Source organism: Chiloscyllium plagiosum, chromosome 3, assembly GCF_004010195.1.
Source record: "Chiloscyllium plagiosum isolate BGI_BamShark_2017 chromosome 3, ASM401019v2, whole genome shotgun sequence".
NCBI classification, from domain to species: domain Eukaryota; kingdom Metazoa; phylum Chordata; class Chondrichthyes; order Orectolobiformes; family Hemiscylliidae; genus Chiloscyllium; species Chiloscyllium plagiosum.
Genome location: NC_057712.1, coordinates 112294751 through 112315480, shown reverse-complemented (window position 1 = coordinate 112315480; position 20730 = coordinate 112294751). Strand labels below are relative to the sequence as shown.

General features: G+C 42.1%; 1 protein-coding gene and 1 pseudogene across 1 annotated transcript in view; both read right to left on the bottom strand.

The window, feature by feature from the left end:
* The window catches only part of LOC122548438, a 113566-nt gene that overhangs the window by 5286 nt on the left and 87550 nt on the right, over positions 1–20730 (bottom strand). The window contains exons 23-28 of the mRNA XM_043687102.1: positions 19092–19185; positions 12802–12939; positions 10956–11107; positions 6841–6952; positions 3259–3308; positions 1884–2060 (exon numbers count right to left, since the gene is read on the bottom strand). Coding sequence (XP_043543037.1) covers positions 1884–2060; positions 3259–3308; positions 6841–6952; positions 10956–11107; positions 12802–12939; positions 19092–19185 — 723 coding nt within the window. The remainder of the gene's footprint in view (positions 1–1883; positions 2061–3258; positions 3309–6840; positions 6953–10955; positions 11108–12801; positions 12940–19091; positions 19186–20730) is intronic.
* On the bottom strand, positions 18293–18400 carry LOC122548695 (annotated as a pseudogene).

Genomic DNA, 20730 nt, shown 5'->3' with positions numbered 1-20730 from the left:
TTCCCTATGAAAAGGCATGCAAAGCAGCAAGAGGATGAGGAATCCCAGGGACAGTAACTTTACACAATTCCTAATGGACAATTCAACAGTGGCACAGACTGAAAACAGGTTGCCTGCTCAATTTATCCACTGGGAGCTGTGTGCAATGACAGAAAAGGGAACATAACTTTGAGAAATGTGGAGTAAAAAACATAGAAACACACAAAATAAGAGCAGGAGTAGGCCATTTGGCCTTTGAGACTGCATCCCCATTCAATAAGATCATCCAATTCAGTCCCTGTCCCCACTTTCTCCCCATATCCTTTGATCCCTTTAGCCCTAAGAACTATATCTAACTCATTTGTGAACACATTCATTGTTTTAGCCTCAATTGGCTTTCAGTGCAGAGAATTCCACAGGATCACAACTCGCTGAAGAAATTTCTCTTTGTCTCAGTCCAAAATGGCCAACCCCATATCCTTGAAGTATTGGATCAATATCTATTATATCAAGAAAATGTGAAAAGAAGAACTGTTGGATCCTCTGGTTACAATCACAGAGTTAAAAGCTGAGTCTTTGAGGTGGAGTTTGCTGTGGTTCTATTGCTTTTGACACAGTCAATCACAGCAAACGCCACCTCAGAGACTCAGCTTTTGATAGAATCGACATCATGGAGAAGTGAGGACACACCATGGGCACAACAGTCTTCTAAAGACTGTTAATGTTAAACACAAATAGAGTTAGTGTTGATGAGTGATGTGAGAGATGTGATTGATATTGCCCTTTTCACATATCCCATTGACTAGTACCACATTAGGCACTGGATGCCAATTCCTGTCATGATACTTTTCATACAAGACAACAAAAACTTGCAGTTCTGTGCCCTTGATGTAGTGAAATATCCCAGAATGCTTCACAAGGGCATTATCAAACAAACCAAGGCAACATAAGAGCAGGTGACCAAAAGCTTGACCAATAAGATTTAAGAGCACGCTAAAGGAGGAAAGATAGAGAGACAGATAGGTTTAAGTCAGCAATTCCACATTAAAGCAGCTGAAGGCACAGCCCTCTGCCAATTGTGTAACAAAGGAAATTGGATACTTTAGGTTTTGTATTCCTATATTTCTATGTAGGCAAACAGTTGGGCTCAAAAAGATACCCCAAGTGAGATCAGCCTCCCCAGCACAGATCAGGGATCTGTAGCTGCCTCCTAACCTTAAGACTCCAGAGCAGCACGTTTATCTACTGAGTCATCAGAGAACCTATTTCTGACTTCGGAACAGACTCTCTCTATCATCTATAGAAAATTATTGGTAAAAATGTTCATTTTTGGAACTACTCCATATAAAGTACAAGATGTACACATTACAATGCTGTGATGTATGAGGGATCGTGGCCATGGTCTGCTTGTGTAACATGCAAAACAATACTTATCACTGTATCTCTGTGACAACAATAAATCAATCAATCAAAAAATTAATCAATTAACCAACCTCAGTCAAGGTATTGTGTGCACTTGGAAAACTTGAGTGAGGGAAATAAAGTTTCAAGAATTTGAATAAAGATAATGAATGAAAATAATGTGGTGCAGTTGAAGTCACCATATACATTGAGAATAAAGTATCGAAAATTGGGCCAAAGGATTATTTTTCATAGGCTTTCCTTATTCTAGTCATTTCAAGGTAACTTAAACATCACCATAAGTTGCATGTGCACAGATGTTGCTATTGACTGTGATGTTATTCTCCTATAGTCGAATAGCCTGGTGCAGCTCAACGCCTAATCCCACTTGTGAAAAATGACCAACTAGGCCCCAGGCTGCAGAACATGAGGCATGGCAAAATAAGCTGATTGGGCACAAATATTCACTTTATTGTTTTAGCAGGATGTCAAGAGTCACTAACCTTGGATCAGAAATCAGACCTAGCTCTGAGTCTTGCTCTCCCTTCTTTTCTTGAGGCTGGCCCAACACAAAATAGGTTTTCTTGGTAGTGGGGAAGTCATGCAGTAATGCCAGTAGGCCCCTGTAGTGTGCGATGATCTGTCCTCGCAGAGAGCACTGTGACACACGCTCATGAAACCTGAGGTAATACAAAACAAGGTCCTGAGTTGTTGCCTGCAATACATTTCTTTACCACAGCATGGAAGGAGCTTTTAGTGAAATAGTTTAGTGAAAGCCAAATTTCTAAATTATTCAACTTTTTTTTCCCAAGAGTTTCACCACTGCTGGGATGTTGGTGGAATGCAGGCAGGTGATGCTGTAGAGGTGAGGACACAGGGCCATAGTGATGGATAAGACTCAGTTTTCACAGTTGATCAGGAAGACAAAAATAGTCATCTTCAAATGTGGTTTAGGTGAGAGGAATTAGGATCAGAATTAGGGTGGGCAGTTTCTGGTGGGACTATTGAGATGAAAGATCAATGAACATTGGTTCGAAAAAACAGGTTATCAGAAGCACTTCCCTTTTCTTCTTTGCCTCGTGTTATGGAATATTTGACATCAAGCAAGCTATTGGAAATGGAAGATGGGACTTTACTGTCTCTTCTGACAGACAGCAGATTGATGCCACAATGCAGCCCTCCTCAGTACTGCAACCAATCCAGATCCACCTAATTCAGGCAGGAATAATACCAGCTTAAACAAACTGACACACTCAGTTCTCCACTGCAGCATGCAGAGTGCAGAGTGCAGGCCATTGAGTAGGAGCTGGCCATTTCTACACGTAAAAAGGGAAGAGGGAATCACGTGTGCTGTAAGCCCCAGTCAAAAAGCAGATGTAACAACAATCCGGGATTAGGCCGATTGATCATATTCTTAGCAGCAGAAAAGTTGTGGCCTGGAGAGGGACGCAAGAGGGAAGAAACCTGGGAGATAAACCGAGCTAGCTGCTTTTTAAAAAGAGTAAAATCAATGGACGTATGTCTGGAAGAACTGAAAAGAAACTGACTTCAAAAACATTGAGTAATATTGCATTATATTTCAGTTTTAAATTTGGGTTGTAAAATGGTCTGAAAACTGGTCTCCATTTGGCAATTTTGAACTGAGTAATTGTTCATCAGGAACATTTCCACTGAATGTTGTATGATTTACTGCTGTGTAGAGTATAGTGTGCAGCACACCATGAAATCATTTAAAAATATCAATCCAAAAATGGACTGGAAACTTCCATTCTCTCCAAACAATAAACAGATTGAATTTCACGCAGCTCCTCAACCACAGACCATTAGGAAGATTTGCCCACTTGCTCCAGTAAACAAGTTTGAATGAAGAAAGTATACCTGTGGCAGTAGACAAGAATTAACTGTCTTTTGATTTTTTCCACTTCCTCCTATATATATAAAAAAACAAAATTTTAAAGTGATACAGGCCATTTTGTTATGATGTGCATTTTGTTGACACAAATTTGCTGTGACGCGATTTACAAATTGGGGACGTTGTTTCCACAGCATAAACTTTTATTACGTGTGTTGGCTGTAACGTGATCACATCGCCAACATTTTTAAGCGCTGTTTCTAAAGCACAATTTTTCTATAACATGGGGTTGCACAAGAATGCAACCGTCATGTTATAGAAGTGACTGTAACCATATAATTTCAGTGTCAGGTTCTTCTAATCCCTGCCTGTGCCGTTTTTAAAATGCTTTTCTAGGTCTAGCTCAATGAGCCTTAGCACAAAGCCTTCCTTCAAGATTTCCCAATCAGTGTGGGATCACCCTTTTCTGACAAGAGAGCTCAGATGGAGAACGGGGTAAGATTCATCTCTCTGCCCTTGATTTATTTACAGGACTCATTTTTGTGTAAGTCCATCTTGCTCTACTTATCTCCATGTGTTCAGTTTCCAACATGGTAGAACTTCTTCCTACCCACTTGGCTTAGTTGCCAGTCCATTATCTTTTCTTGAGGGACACTAACTATACCTATTTGTTCATCACTACTGAAGAGACAGTGAGAGAGATTGAGAAATAGAGAGAGAAAGAGACCTGGGATTAGAGATAGGCACCGACAGATCATGTGTTGCTTTGAAGTGAGATGTAGCAGGTGTGGGTCATCAGCAACAGAAAAGACTCCCCAATGTTTAACTGGGTGAAATGGGAACTGTAAGGAGGTTGCACAAAGACATTTAAGTACAGCAGTCGGACTAACTTTTCAAAGCAGGCAGCAGTGCCCTGAATGGTGCAACATCTTTTAATGACACCAAAAACTTAAAAGGTGTACAAAAAGATCCAATGTCCTCACAGGGGCTGACCAAGATAAATCAAGGCACAGTTCCAATAAACATGTCACACCAATTTTACACTCGCCAACTTAATTTTCAAGTTCCTTCTAAGTCTGAGGGAAAAAGACTTATGCATGGAGTAAGTTCTGAAAAAGATACGTGTTACTTAAAACGAGAGGAGTCTGCAAATTGCCTGCATTCAGGACTCTGACCATTTTGTAGAATATTTGACCTAAAAGAATAGTTCAGTTCATCCATCACCATAAGTCATACAGTGGAAAATAAATGCTCAATCAGTCACATTGCTTTATTATCTTCCTATAAAGGAAAACCTGGTGAGTAACCAACACCAGCAAAATGCAATGGAGAGATTACATCCCACTGATGAAAACTCTGAGGTTATGTAAAACGGATACACTGGAGGTATTAGGCTGCAAACAAGGACAGGCCATTTAACAAGGAGTGTTAGAGAGGAGAGAAGAATGGTCAACACTGTTGCAGTTATGAAGGACGTTTGTGAGGCCTTGTATTCAGTTTTGGTCATCTTGCTATAGGATGTTACTAAACTGGAAAGAGTGCAGAAGAAATTTACAAGGATATCACCAGGACTCAATGGTCTGAGGAGAGGTTGGACAAGCTAGGACTTTTTTCTTTAGAGCATAGGAGACTAAGGGGGGGGGGATCTTATAGAAGTGTATAAGATCATGAGAGGCATGGATAGGGTGAATGCAATCAATCTTTTCCCAGGGTTTGGGAATCAAGGACTAGAGGACATCAGTTTAAGGTTAAATGGGAAAGAATAAAGGAAACCTGAGGGGCAACTTTTTGACACAGAGGATAGTATACATATGGAATGAGCTGCCAGCCCAAGTTGTTGAGGCAGGTACATTAACAACATTTGAAAGGCATTTAGACAAATACATGGATAGGAAAGGATTAGAAGGATATGGGCCAAGTGCAGGGAAATAGGGTGAATGTAGGTGACACTATTAGCATGAATGAACACTTTGGTCGGCATGTACCAGTTTGGGCCAAAGGGCCTGTCTCTGTGCTGTAGGACTCTATGACCTCCCAAAATCTTCAAAATCCAAGTCAGCCCAAATTCTGCACAGCTGTCCAGATAAAAATGGTGACAGAATTGTCACACATCCAAAGTTAACATCAGTGCTCATCTCCAGCAAACAAACTGACTTCCTCAATGTAACATTATGCTCAGAGTTGCTGCTGTGTTGCTCCAAGCATCACTTAGTGTCGTAGAGTCATAGAGATGTATAGCACGGAAATAGACCCTTCAGTCCAACTCGACCATGCTGACCAGACATCCCAACCTAATCTAGTCCCATTTGTTAGCACTTGGCCTATATCCCTCCAAATCTCTGCAAATGCAAATTCACCTCATAGACTTATACGTGTGTGTGTGTGTGGCAGTGGAGAGAGAAAAAGAGGAGAGAGATTGAGAGTGAGAGTGTGTGTATGAGAGAGAGAGAGACAGAGACAGAGAGAGGCAGACAGAGAGAGACAGAAGTGTGTGTGTGTCTGTGTCTGTGTCTGTGTGTCTGTGTGTGCACGCGCACACGCCTGAGAGACAGCATGTGTATAACAGAGGCTTAGCATGAGTGTGTGAGTATGTAAGAGTGTGTGTATGTGTGCTTGTGTGAGAGTGTGTGTGTGTGACAGTGTATAATGTAGTGGGGTCACCTGTAGTATGACATGAACCCAAGGCCCCAGTTGAGGTCATCCGCATGGGTACCGAATTTGGCTATAAACCTCTGCCACTCTGCATTGTTGCATAACCCGGCTTTTAAATATTGTAATTGGCTTTTAAATGTTGTAATCATACTGGTTTCCACCACTTCCTCTGGCAGCTCATTCCATACATGCACCACCAACTTGTGTAATGGCAGGGTCAATTTAGCTTGAAATTTGGAACAAATGGAGCAAGAAAGCTGTTCAAACCTGACCACTCTCATTTAAAGGCCAAGAAGAGACTTTATTAGACTCTTTTATAAAGAAATTATATAAAATGATCAAGATGGAGGAATGGCATCTCTCCTGCTAGCAGAGGCAATAAGAGGTTATCAACTTGCAACAATCAGGAAGAGAACAAAGCAAGTTTTTTTGTACACACCAACACAAGATGGTTGTTGAAGTGTGGAATGGGACTGCTTCAGGAAGATTTTAGGGGAAAGTTGTAGAAAAGTACAATACCTGGCAATGGGAAAGGGAGGGGTGAAGCACTGGGTTAGTTTAGGACAACACCAGCCAAATGCCTTCCTACTGAACTATAAAACCCAAATGTTACCTGCTTGTTGTGCTGAGATACTTTTCACAAACTCGTCGAAAACTAGCTTACCATCACTGAACAAGATAACAGATGGTTAGACAGATGTAAGCTCCTTAGTGGTTATTCTACTACTCAGGCAAATGAAAAGCCTGTACTCATCTTGGGAATATTTAAATACAACTGCTTCCCAGTTAGCCATCTGTTTACTGTCTCCATTCTGGATCGTATTAAACTATGAACGATGCACACAGTTCATTAGCACAAGGTTGAATGGGGACAGCAAGCTTTCAGTCCAGTTTCTGACTTGCTGCCCTTTATTCTTGTCACGCCCACATCCTTGGAAGGAAATGTCAATACTTACAGGGTTTTTCATCAGCGGCCCTGCGCTGCTCTTCTTATTAATAAACTCATTCAACATCATGTCACGGGGGCCTAGTTTCTCCAGTTGGATTGAAACAAATGCCTCTGGGGCTCTGCAAAAACCAAATCAGGGAAATAAATTCTTGGGAACATCTCTTTGTCAATGTGTGCACATGGGGAAGAAAAACATTGAGCATCCATTCATGTATTCTTCAGTCCATAAGTAATAGAAGGAAGAACATTAAATTTAAAAATTAAGTATACTGAGGAACTAAAATTGCGTATAATTGAAAAGGAAAATGCACAGTACCCTGGAAATCCACAGTCTGCCTGTGTCAGAAAGAGATGGGTGACATAAATGTTCCTGTTGACCTGCTCAACCTATCAGATGTAAATTTGCCCACTCCATTAATCAACATTCAATTAAAAAGTCATCAATGGAACAAGTTGTTGTGATCCATCCTAAGTCTACAACACACGAGAGGTAAAACTGTCATTCTTCAAAATTCAAATGGATTTCCCCACTTGCCTAGAGACTGCTCCGACAATACTCAGGACACCATCCAAGTAATAATGCCTTTTTAACTAGCACCACATCTAATGCCATCAACATCCACTCCCTCTATCACCAGCAACAAGGTGCATCATCCACAAGATATCACAACTCACCAAGGCACCTTAGACACTACTACTACCACCTAAAAGAACAAAGGCACAGAACGTACATGGGAACACCACCATCCTGACTTGCAAAAAATACATCGCCATTCCTTCAGTATCACTGGGTCAAAATTCTAAAACCTCCTTCCCAACAGCACCTACATCCCAGAGACTGCAGCAAGAGAGCAGCTCACCACCACTTTCTCCAAAGTGGTGAACAAGGGTTGTACTAGGTTTAATTGGGCCATTTTAATTGGCTGCTAAAGCAGGATTATAACACACCTAAAGGTTGGTACAGGGTCAGGCAAAGCAGGAGTCACCAAAATCTTCCCATATACTCTCTCGCATTACAACTTTGTTAGTTCTTTGGTATTATATGGGTTTAAAAAGCACCCTCCTTCGACTGACTGAACTGGTCCTCACCCTGAACAACTTCTCCTTCCAATCCTCCCACTTCCTCCAAACGAAAGGAGTAGCCATGGGCACCCGCATGGGCCCCAGCTATGCCTGCCTCTTCGTAGGATATGTGGAACAGTCCATCTTCCGCAACTACACTGGCCCCACCCCCCACCTTTTCCTCCGCTACATCGATGACTGTATCGGCGCTGCCTCGTGCTCCCACGAGGAAGTTGAACAGTTCATCCAAAAATTTGAATTCCTGAAGAAGGGCTTATGCCCGAAACGTCGATTCTCCTGTTCCCTGGATGCTGCCTGACCTGTTGCGCTTTTCCAGCAACACATTTCCAGCTCTGATCTCCAGCATCTGCAGACCTCACTTTCTCTTCATTATATGGGTTTACTTTTGTACTGTGCTTTCATTCTTTTATAACATTTTACTAGGATGTTGCCTGGTATGGAGGGAAGGTCTTATAAGGAATGGCTGAGGGACTTGAGGCTGTTTTCGTTAAGAGAAGAAGGTTGAGAGGTGACTTAATAGAGACATATAAGATAATCAGAGGGTTAGATAGGGTGGACAGGGAGAGCCTTTTTCCAAGTATGGTGACGGCGAGCATGAGGGGGCACAGCTTTAAATTGAGGGGGGATAGATATAGGACGGATGTCAGAGGTAGTTTCTTTACTCAGAGAGTAGTAAGTGTATGGAATGCTTTGCTTGCAACGGTAGTAGATTTGCCAACTATAAGTACATTTAAGTCATCATTGGACAAGCATATGGACGTACAGGAACAGTGTAGGTTAGATGGGCTTCAGATTGGTATAACAGGTTGGCGCAACATCGAAGGCCGAAGGGCCTGTGCTGCGCTGTAATGTTCTATGTTCTAAAAAAAATTGTCTCTCTCCCTCCCTCTTTTACACACACATTCAAACGAGCTTTATTGACTTCTGTATCAATCTGGATACACATGGATGTGTTTGACCTCCAAAGGTCACATCCAACATGAAAGTAAACAACACCAGTCGAGAGATTATTATTTTTGGCTGTGAGTGTTATAAACAGCTTGGATGTTGTTTATTTCCCATCTTAAACTGACAAATGAAACCTTATGCAGAGGGCTGCTAAAAGTCACTTTCTATTTCTACAGATAAAAGCCGTCTGAGAATTTCTGACCTCTCTTCCAACAACATTTCAACATTGATTTTGCAACTGGTACAGTGTTCAAAGAGAACCTAAAGCTTTAAAGGCTTGCAGGCTAGAACCCAAAATTAATCCACTTGCCAAACTTGGGAGCACTGTCTCACAGAATGGTTCAGAAACAGCCTGATATAGTCAAACTCACGGAATCAGACTTGACAATGTCCCAGATACCACCCTCACCATCCCTAGATATGTTCTGTCCCATCGGCACAGTGGTATAGAGCCGAGAGGGAGGTGCCTGGGTATCCTCAACATTGACTCCAGACCCCATGAAGTCTCATGGCTTCAGGTAAAACGTGGGCAAGGAAACCTTCTCCTGATTTCCACGTACCATCTTCCCTTGGCTGATAAATCAGTATTTCTCCAAGTTGAACAACATTTGGCAAGGGTGCAAAATGTACTCTGAGTGGGGGATTTCATTGTCCATGACCAAGAGTGGCTCGGCAGCAGGACTACTGATTGAGCTGGTCAGGTCCTAAAGGATACAGCTGCTTGACTGGGTCCTGCAGCAGGTGGTGAGGGAAAAAACATACTTGACCACATCCTGACCAATCTGCTGGTTGTAGATCCATCTGTCCATGACAATTTCTGTAAGAGTGAGCACTACACAGTCTTGTGGAGACAAAGTCCTGTCTTCACATTGAGAATACCCTTCACTGTGTTGTGTGGCACTATCACTGTTTTAAATGGAACAGACTTCGAACAGATCTAACCACTCAAGACTCGGTATCCATGCAGTGCTGTGGATCTATAGCAGAATTGTACTCCAGCACAATCTGTAACCTCATGGCCTATTATAACTCCCACTTAACCGTTATCATCAAGCTGTGAGGAAGGGAGTTGCAGGAGTTTGACCCAATGATACTGAAGGAACAGTGATTTAGTTCCATATCAGCGTGGTGTGTGGTTTGGAGGGGGACATACAATTGATGATGCTCCAGGGTCTTCTGAGTGGTAGGGTTTGAAAGGTTTGTTTGTAGGATATTTGCAGAGTTGCATCTTGTAGACGGTGCACACTGCTGCCCCTGTGTATTGGTGGTGGAGGGACTGCAAGTTGTAGTTGATGGAGGGGGGCCAGTCAAGCAGGGTGCTTTATCCTGGATGTTGTCGAGCATCTTGGTGTTGCTGTAGCTGAATTCATTCAGGAAAATGTAGAATATTTCAGCACACTCCCGACTTTTACTTGTCAATGGGGAGACGTGAGATGAGTTACTCTCTGCAGAATTCCTCGCCTCTGACGTGCACTTACCCTCCCTTCGCCTAGCCATAGAAAGTTCAAGCTTAACAGGGTGACTTTCTATTAAAGGAACAAAATCACAAGTAGAATCCCTGCAGGATGCAAAGCCACAATCTAGATGCGGGTGCTATCACCATCACCCGCACTGATGGTGGGGGAGCAGGGTTCCACACATCAATTGTTTTGCATATTTCTTAGTGTCATAGAGATGTACAGCATGGAAAAAGACCCTTCAGTCCAACTCATGCATACCTGCAGGTATCCTAAATTATCCTAGTCCCATTTGCCAGCACTTGGCCCATATCCCTCTAAGCCCTTCCTATTCATATACCCATCCAGATGTCTTTTAAATGTTGTAATTGTGGCAGCTCATTCCATACACTCTGTACACCACCCTCTGTGTGAAAAAGTTGCCCCTTAGGCCCCTTTTAAATCTTTCCCCTCTCACCTTAAACCTATGCCCTCCAGTTCTGGACTCCCCCAACCCCACATAAAAGACCTATGCCCCTCATGGTTTTATAAACCTCTATGAGGCTACCCTTCAGCCTCTGCTTCTTGCAGATCCTGCACCTTTACTTACAGGGAACAAGAGACAAATATTGTCAGAAATGTGACCAAGTCGTACCTTTTCTTGGTAGAAAGCAGCTGCTTCCGATTTACGAATGTGCGGGGAATTCCGAGTGAGGAGGTGAGTTGTTGGCTGTCCAATTCTCCCGCAGTGCTACAGAAACTTGCACTGGCCAAGTTGTCCTGACTCCTGTAACTTGTCGTTCCATCCTTATAAAATGAGAATCAAAATCAATCACACGATAGCCTCAGGCCAGATATATTTCTCCAAATGGGGAGAACAGAGGGGTTTAGCACCAGTCCATTTGAGCAGGCACAATGGGCTGAATGGCCTCCATAATTTGTGATTCTGTGAATTTAAAATAGAAAATGCTGAAAGCACTCCATAAGTTACAGCACAGTGGCTCAGTGATTAGCAATGCTGCCTGAAAGCATCAGGGTCCTGGGTTTGATTCCAGTCTCAGGTGACTGCCTGTGTGGGGTTAGTACATTCTCCTCGTGTCTGCATTAGTTTCCTCCCACAGGCTAAAGATACGCAAGTTAGGTGGATTGGCCATGGAAAATGCAGGGTCACAGGGATTGGGTGGGGTGGGGGGGGGGTTGCTGGGACTGGATGGGTTATTCTTTGGATGGTCAGTGCAGACTCAAGGGGCTGAATGGCACTATAGGGATTCTATGCTTCTAAGTCATGCAGCATCTGGGGAGTGTGTGAGAAAAGGATTAACTTTTCAGGTTGTTGTAATGAAAGGTCATCAACCGAAAGCTCAACTCTGTTTCTCTCCACAGTTGCTGCCTGATGTGTTGAGTGTTTCTAGAATTTTCTGTTTGTGTTTCAGATTTCCAGCATCTGTAGAACTTTGTTTTCTTTCTAATGGTTTCCTTCTCCAAGAATCTCAACCCTTAAGTGAACACTTTACTTGGAAGCTTATTTCAGAGGGTCCGGAGAACCGTTTGGATTTCCCATTTTCTGGGAAAGAACAAAGCTCGGTCGTAAACATCTCTCCACTCCCACTCACACCAACGAAACACAGAATGTTATGTGTATCAGTTGGCCATTCCATTGCTCATCAGAGATACTCCAGGAACTGATCAACGAGCAACTCACTCAGGTAATGGAGATTCAGCAAGGGCTTTGCCTTAAAGGCATAGCTGGTGTACCATGGAGACAGCAGATACAAAACATGGGCTTCCTCTGGGGGAGCAAACCTTCTGGGTAATCCAAGATGGAGGATGGGAAAAATTGCAGCTGTAAGAGCTGCTTTTTTTTTTGAGGTATTTTCAGGGTTGGAGCTGATTTCCTCGATTTCTGGAGCAGTAATTATTATTTTATAATCTGTTGCACTGTTTTGGAAGTTTGAGGGAAAAAAAATCAAAACAACAGCACTTTAGAAAAGGAGGAAGACAGGAAAAGGAGGAAGACAGTGATCACATGGGAAGTGATTCAAACAGAGAAAGAAACCTATACTGTTATCTGACTCAGCAGTGAATCTGCACAGTTACTGCCTCTACTCTTTGAGTTCCAATATCTCTGGACATCAGAGTTTGTCTAAGAAAAATTAACAAACACTAAAATTACAGCATGCAAAAGGCATCTGGATGGGTATATTGAATAGGAAGGATTTAGAGGGATATGGGCCAAATGCTGGCAAATGGGACTAGATGTTTCTAGGATATCTGGTCGGCATGAATGTGTTGGACTAAAGGGTCCATGCTGTATATGTCTCTAAGTTGAGAAACCTTTGTATGAGTTGAGAATGGAAACCAGTGGAAGAGGAGCTCTTTACCAATCACAGAATGACACTTCAATTCTTCCTCCACAACAACCAGACTGAAAGAACCGAACATCAGGAACAACGCTCCAAACCTGAAGAGAAAGGTAGGTCCACGAAAAGAGATTCTCAAACCTTTGAATCCAGGGAATGGGCAGCTTTCTCCTTGAGAGAGAACAGAGCCTGCTGCACTGCCGCAATTAGGGAATTTTTCTGCACTGTCTGACAGGCTAAGGCCACCTGCAAGTTATCCACACCGTTCCTCGCCAGCAGCTACAAGGGAGAGGGAGACAAAAGTTATCAAATCACCCAAAATGTCCCTGTGATTAATTTTGTTCTTCTTGAGCTGAAAGGGAAATCAATGAACTTGCATCTTCTGTCCACTCCAACTTTCATTACTCTCTCACAGTTGGACAGTTACACGGACATCATCCAGTACTTCACTGGAATATCCACTGTGTATGTTATCAAGGGCCTGCAGGCTGCCACACTGTGCAAGCTTGAGGCACTAATCTGACCCTGTCACACAAAGAACTGGGGAAGAGGTACATATTTATCCTATCAGTTGGGGACAGATCTCTGTGGCTCACATTTTGTCAGCAACTCTCACAGGACTTGGTTGTCTCCCTTTCTATTGAAATAAACTACATCACTAAAAAGAGGAAGGGCTGGTTAGGGGAGTAGGGGAGGGTGAAAGGTTTCATGATACTGGACACAGCCTCTGTCTCTGTGTGAAGGACCAATAGGGTTTCACACAAAGTACAGGAGCAGCAATGTCACAAGAGCTTTTTTTTAGGGATACCTACCCAATCATGATGCAGACATACCTGAGTGCCTACAGAAGCAAGACTTGCAAGGTGTTTCTGACGGCAGAGTGCCCATCAACCCTGCACCTTCCCATCATTTCAAGCTTTAATTTTGACACTGAGTGCTACCAAATGACTCAGCATTGGTATTGCACCAAGATAGCATTGTTCAGTGTCCAAACATGCACAACACTCTGATATGGATCATTAGATGGGGATAAGGAGAGGAAACTCTCCCTAATTACTTCATTCATCACAAAGATCACATGACAGATCCTCTCATAAGAGGTTAGGGGTCATCTCTGCACTGGATCTCTGACCACATGCCAACTGTCACAGACAGTAAACCAGTACAAAACAATGACTGAAGGAGCAGTGCCAACTCTGACAATAAACATCAACTCAATTTCTGCATCAGTTCCAATTTGCAGTCACAATCTCCGGCAAAATGTTACATTTTGCTGATGTATCACTTGCTTCGGGACTGCCTGAGCCATTATTGTTTTCACCAGCATTATCCTCCTGCCAAATTGCACTTAAATACTCCAGTTATTGGCTCTTCCTGCGGAACTGGAACAGAAACGAGGTGTATGCAGTAAATGCTGTGGAGATTAATGATAAGAAGCGCTGCCAGCATTTAGCACATTGATTGGAAGAGAACAGAGATTACACAGACCCCTCACAGTTCCAGGCAGCAGCGAACAGAACTCCTGCCTCCAGAGTTAGTACTTAGACAGATCTGCCCAGCAATGTGTACAATATTTCCACTGTAACCACGGTGATGGGTATTAACTTATATGCCTGTGCTGGTGACATGCAGAATGATAGAATGGGGCAATCCACCAAAAGGCAGGCAGACAGACGCCTCTTCAGACCATCACAGCCTTGATTTTAATTTTTGTTTTTGGGCTCATCACTAGGTAAGCTCATCCTCGGCAGCTGAATGATATTTGTTTTTGTAATTATGAGCCTGTTGTGGTGTATTGCTAGTGTCTCTATCTCCTGAAGCCCAGGTTCCATACCCACCTACTCCAGAGTTGTGTCATAGAATCCCAGAATGGGCTGATTTAAAATAAAATCCCAACTGTAATTTATAAAGGGATAATTTTAACAGCTGCCTGGAAAAGACTACTCCATTTATATCTTTAGGGACTTCTCGGGCAGAAGAGAGGAAAAAACACACAAATCCCAAAGTAATTGATTTTATATTAATATAGTCTGTAGTGTTGGTTTACACAAAGGCTGATTGATACACAAGGTTTCAGAAATAGTCAAGGAGATGAATGATACATTAATTTGTTCTGTATTACTGGACTAACAGATAAAGACACTGGGGCACGGTTTTGCATTTTGGTTTGTGACACCGATGTTGGGGTCCAGTGTGGGTCCTAAGCCTGCGCTGTGACATGGATTTTTCATCAATTGGCCAGCTAGTGGGCAGAGGGTGCAGTTGTCTGTCCAATCAACGACAGTGGGCAGGCTCTTCAAGCTGAAAGGCCATTGGTGCAGGGATCATTACAGCCCTCCACTGCAGGTAAGGAAGAAAGAGAAAGAGTGTCAGAGAGCAAGAGAGAGAGTTCATCTTCCAACTCCCTCTAGACACTCGAAATGTTTGGAGAAGAATTCCACCAACCACAGCTGCATCACGTTGGAAGGAAAAGGGTGACCTCCCACCACATTCAGGGAGAAAGGAGACAGGGGCATTAAAGGTATCTTGGATTCATGATTTGGAGATGCCGGTGGTGGACTGGGGTGTACAAAGTTAAAAATCACACAACACCAGGTTATAGTCCAACAGGTTTAATTGGAAACGCTGGCTGATCATCTGAATGAAGGAGCAGCGCTCCGAAAGCTAGTGTGCTTCCAATTAAACCTGTTGGACCTGGCGGTGTGTGATTTTTAATCTCGGATTCAGGTTGCCACTCGGTCTGAATTAACTCTACATTGGACACAGGGCACACTCCATTGGCATCAGCCACATGTTCCAGCCTCAGAACCCTTATGGCATATCTCTGAATCACTTCCAGGACTGTATGCTGCAGCCAGGACAGAGTGCTCTTAGGGACACAGCCAGCTCACAGACTGGACAAGACTGCAATCTTAAAGTATTGTGATATCTGCACCTTCATCATATCCACTTTGATGCTGAAACTACCTTGCAAAAAGCAGGAATGGCAATCAATAGGGTGAGCAGCCATCACCATGTTTCCAAGTCAAAGTCGACTTCCGACAGAACTACACTGATCTCTTGGTTTTCTGCAGACTTGTAGGAGGCCAGTCATTCTACTCTTTGTTTTTAACAAATGTATACAGTTCTCAAAGAGTTTGACAGGGTAGATGCTGAAAAAATGCTTCCACTGGCTGAAGAATTTAGAACAAGGGCCATAGGATTGGGGATGAGGAGAATTTTCTTCCACAACTAGTTGTGAATACCTCAAAGATCTGTAGCTACCCAGTTGTTGAATACATTCAAGACAGAGCTCATTAGATTTTGAGCACTGGACAAATGAGGGGATCGAGGGATAGTGGGTGAAGATGGAAAATAGCATGGTGGAAGATTAGCTACAATGTTTTTGCGGAGAAGCAAGTTCAATATGCACATATGTACAAGAGTGTGTAACACAATGGTGAGTTGATGAAAACAAGGAGTTGTAGACCGTTACCGATGTCAGTGACAAGAAAAGTAGCAATTGCTAGAGGAAAAACAAGTGCAGATCATGTAAAGAACAAAGGACAGTCCAGCACAGCAGTAGGCCCTTCAGCTCACCAAGATTGTAATAGGTATCATCTTTACCTCAGTGATAGACTGCTTCTCAATCCAAAGGTTAGGGTTCATATCCTTCTTTAAAGAGAAAATTGCAAAACCAAGGCTGGTGTTCAATGCTAATGCAGCCAACGAAGCTTTCTCATCGGTGTAAGAGACCCATACCACTTCACAAAAAAAGAAATGGGGGGACGGGGAAAGGGGCAGCAATACTAAGGTCAATAATCCAAAAGTATGTCATTGGCTGCCAAGTACTTTGGACATCATGAACTGTACCTTGACTGTCTTTTATTTAGATATCATTTTCGTAACGATTTCCCTAATGAATTAATGTACCATCTGGAGCAGTACCCAGAATGCACCAATAACTGCTAACAGTTGTCATGCCAGCAAAAAAATCATTAACAGTGAAATTAGCAACAGACAAATTTCTGTTTTCTCTCCACTTCAATTTCATTTTTTTTTCTTTCTGGAATAGCTCAGTTTGATGGTATTAGATTCAGTATTTTTTTCATTTCACTTCCTCCACTGACACAGTGTGAAGTAGCTGAATTTAACATGTCAAAATACCACAACTGCTAAAGCCTACGCACCATGTTCTTCTTTCTATGGTAGAATTTAATTTCTATTTTCTGTTTGTGATGTTAGAGGATCATCAAATGGGGAAAGGCTGGAAAATTCCTTTTAAGCAGCAATTGCATCACTCTCTTTTATTGAACAGCCCCACACAGTGTTTATCCAAAGGAATACATTCAAGCAACTTGAAGAAACAATATATGCTATTTTCTTGTTCAGGCACTTGGGGGAAATGAAAGATGTATAATTCAAATGTATTAATATCATGTTTGTAATTTGGATTTCCAGGTAGAGGCAGATTGGTGTGGGTTGCTTCTGTGAAGAGTTTTCTTCAAAACAATTGTCAGAGAATCCTTCCACAATATCGACTAAATCCAGCTTTTGTCAGAAAGTAGATGAATGTGGATCCCTGTGGTTTATACTGATGAGTTTATGGCAGGTAGGGTAAATATTGAATTTAGTTTTGTTTCAGTTCACTTCAGAATACACTAGGGTCAAGTTTAAAAGCAAGTTGGATTTCTCTCCTAGGAGCAAGTCACCTTAGCAGAAGATTGTGAAATATACAAACCAAGAGAGGTTGGTTAGAAATATGCAGGTTATTTGGACTGAGAAAGTTTAGATCGTCAGATCTATAAGAAATTAATGTTGACAGATGTAGAATGGACTCATAGAAATGTCTCCACAATCCATGACTGAAATAACTGCACAGCGGCCATTATCTCATCATCAATATACCCTTTATTTACATGTATACACTGGCTGTGGCCACCCAGCTCAGAGTCAGACTCTGAACTGAGGAGAATCTAATCTCCTGTTTTTTTTTAAATTTTATTAAACAATACACAGTTCACAAAACAGTTAACATTAACAGCTGTACACAGAGAAACAGCAATTTTACAAGAGAGAGGAGCGGAAAGGCCAGGTCCCAAAACCTACCGTTCAACCAGTTTTCAGGAAATGAGGACAAACCTCAAACCCACTTTCCATCATTGCAAAACAGGAACAAGTACATATAAGACAGTCCAATTACATTTTTTAAAAGTGCATAAAATACAGCCACCACCCCCACACCAGCAACCCACCCATCCCTGCCACACCTTCTGGCCACACTATGCAATCTCCTGGTTAGACACTTTTTTCCTTTTTTTTCTTTTTCTTGGAGGCAAGGCCCAGGCAGCCTGAGCACAGCTCAAAAGTAAAAGGATGAAAAAAAACAAACACAGCACAAAAAAAAATAAAGAAAACCAAAAGAACACATGTCTTCCCTAAACAAGGGGAAAAAAAGAGAAAACTCTCTTCCTTCAAACGAAAAGCAGAAACCAACAACACACTGACTGTGGCACCTGCCAGCGCTCTAAACTGAGGAGACTCTAAATCTCCTGATCACATTTTTTTTTCAGTAGTGCTTATATTTTTCTCCAGCATCCATGTTGTGTACATGCAGGTGTACAAATCTTTATTCAATTTCCACCACCAGTAAAGCCTACTGCACCTGGTATTCCCAGGCGGTCCCCCTCCAAGTACTAACCAGGCCTGAGTCTGCTTAGCTTCTGAGATCAGACATTTTCAGACTAGTATGGCCATAGGCACTAGCCCGCTCTTAGTTATATTGGTCAGCTAAGGCTTCCAGATTGGCCCAGGTTAACAGCCCCAATCAAGGATCGCATACTCAATGAGATCCACCTGGTTCCAATCACAACAATGACAAAGAATTTGAAAAGAGTCAACAAGGTAGAACACAGAAAAGTCAAAATGCAGGGACTTAATTTCTTTGGACCTGAGTAATGGATAGATTTGGAAAATAGATTGATATTTCGCTTTGCTGTGTGTTTCAAGAGCATTTTAACTGTCTGCTATGTTTAGATAGCTCAGTTTTAATATATTTGAGTAATAAAAAATTATTCCATTGTTAAAGAAAATTTACAGTCTCATGAAAATATACCTCAGTGACTAATCCCCATGTCAAGTAACTAAATGAAAACAAAAGTGATCGATCAAGCCAGGTTTCATTTTGGGATTTGAAATGTACAGTAGTTCCATCATCTGGGATCATAACAGGGTGAAATCTGCACTCCTTATGAAATCATTCCTCTAACTAGACTGGGGATCTGTACGAGTAGCACATAACTGCCTGGTTTTTGTTTCTAAAGTGGTGGAATGTGTCACTTCAAATAGAAGCACAATTAAATTGGACCCAATTTTCCACCTTTTCTTCCAATCTACTCTTTACACATGGAGGCTCACTCATTGTCTACCTGGCATCCCAACAAATGTCTCACCTGAAGAATAGCTTCCTTGGTGCGAAAACTGAACTTTCCTATGTGATTTTCATCAACTTCCTGGATTGCTAATAACAAGCTTGAGGGAACATATCTGTAGACAAAGAAATATGAAAGATTAATCAACTTACAGAGTGTGCACCTCACCTTCAGTTAAAAAAAAAGGAGCTTACGTATTACTAAGAAAATAAGAATCAAAATGGGAGAGAGAAGCAAAAGAATCTCGGAAGGAGTACAGATACACAAATTGCTAAAGATTACATAGGTAAATAAGGCCATAACAAAGGTAAACCACAAAGGGTTCACTACTAGGAAATAGATTTGAAAATTTAAGATTTTGTTAAACTTGCATTGAACCTTGAAAAGAGCACGTATGTAAATCTAGTCACCATATTATAAAAATAATATAGAGAGTCTGGATGTTGTATAATGAGTAGGAATGTGTTAATGTTGATGATGTATGTGATGATGTAACTCTGTTATTGCCACATATTATTGAGGATGTAACCAGCAAGGTGGATAATGGGGATCTGGTAAAAGTGGTACATCTAGACTTCCAAAAAGCATCTGACAAGGTTCCACATAAAAAACTGATCCAGAAGGTTAGATCCCAGGGGGGTTAAGGGTATTATATTGGCTTGGATAGAGGATTGGCTGACTGACAGAAGGCAGAGGGTCGGATAAATGGTCCTTCTCTGGATGGCGAACTGTAATTAGTGGGGTTCTGTTCTCAGACGTTAACTATTTACAATCTATAAAAATTATCTACAAGCGGGGATAGAGTGTAACATAGCAAAGTTCACAGATGATACTAAAATTGGTGGGAAAGCAAGCGGTGAAGTGGATATAAAAGAGTTTACAGATGGATACCGATAGACTAGGAGAATGGACCAAAATCTGGTAGTTGGAGTTCAATGTGGATAAGTGCAAAGTTGTCCATCTTAGCTCCTAATTCCTATGCTCCTATGACTCCAAGAACTGAAGAATGGACAACGTTTACTCAAGAGCTGGAATCCTCTACATTAGCATGTGAATCGAAGAGTTTGTTGCAATTCCTGAGAGTGTTTACCCCTAGATAAGGTAAATACAGATCTGCAACAGACCAGGAACAAAGGCAAAATACTGCAGATGCTGGAAATCTGAAACAAACACAAAGAATTGCTGGAGAAATTCAGCAGATTTGGCAGCATCTGTGGAAAAAAGAACAACTTTGAGTCCAGTATGACTCTTCATCAGTTCTGAAGGCAGCTCTTACCAGACTTGAAATAGAGTGATAGAGATGTACAGCATGGAAACAGACCCTTCGGTCCAGTCCGTCCATACTGACCAGATATCCCAACCCATTCTAGTCCCACCTGCCAGCACCCGACCCATATCCCTCCAAACCCTTCCTATTCATATACCCATCCAAATGCCTCTTAAATGTTACAATTGTACCAGCCTCCACCACATCCTCTGGCAGTTCATTCCATGCACATACTGCCCTCTGCATGAAAACGTTGCTCCTTAGGTCTCTTTTATATCTTTCCCCTCTCACCCTAAACCTATTCCCTCTAGTTCTGGACTCCCTGACCCCAGGGAAAAGACTTTGTCTATTTATCCTATCCATGCCCCTCATAATTTTGTAAACCTCTATAAG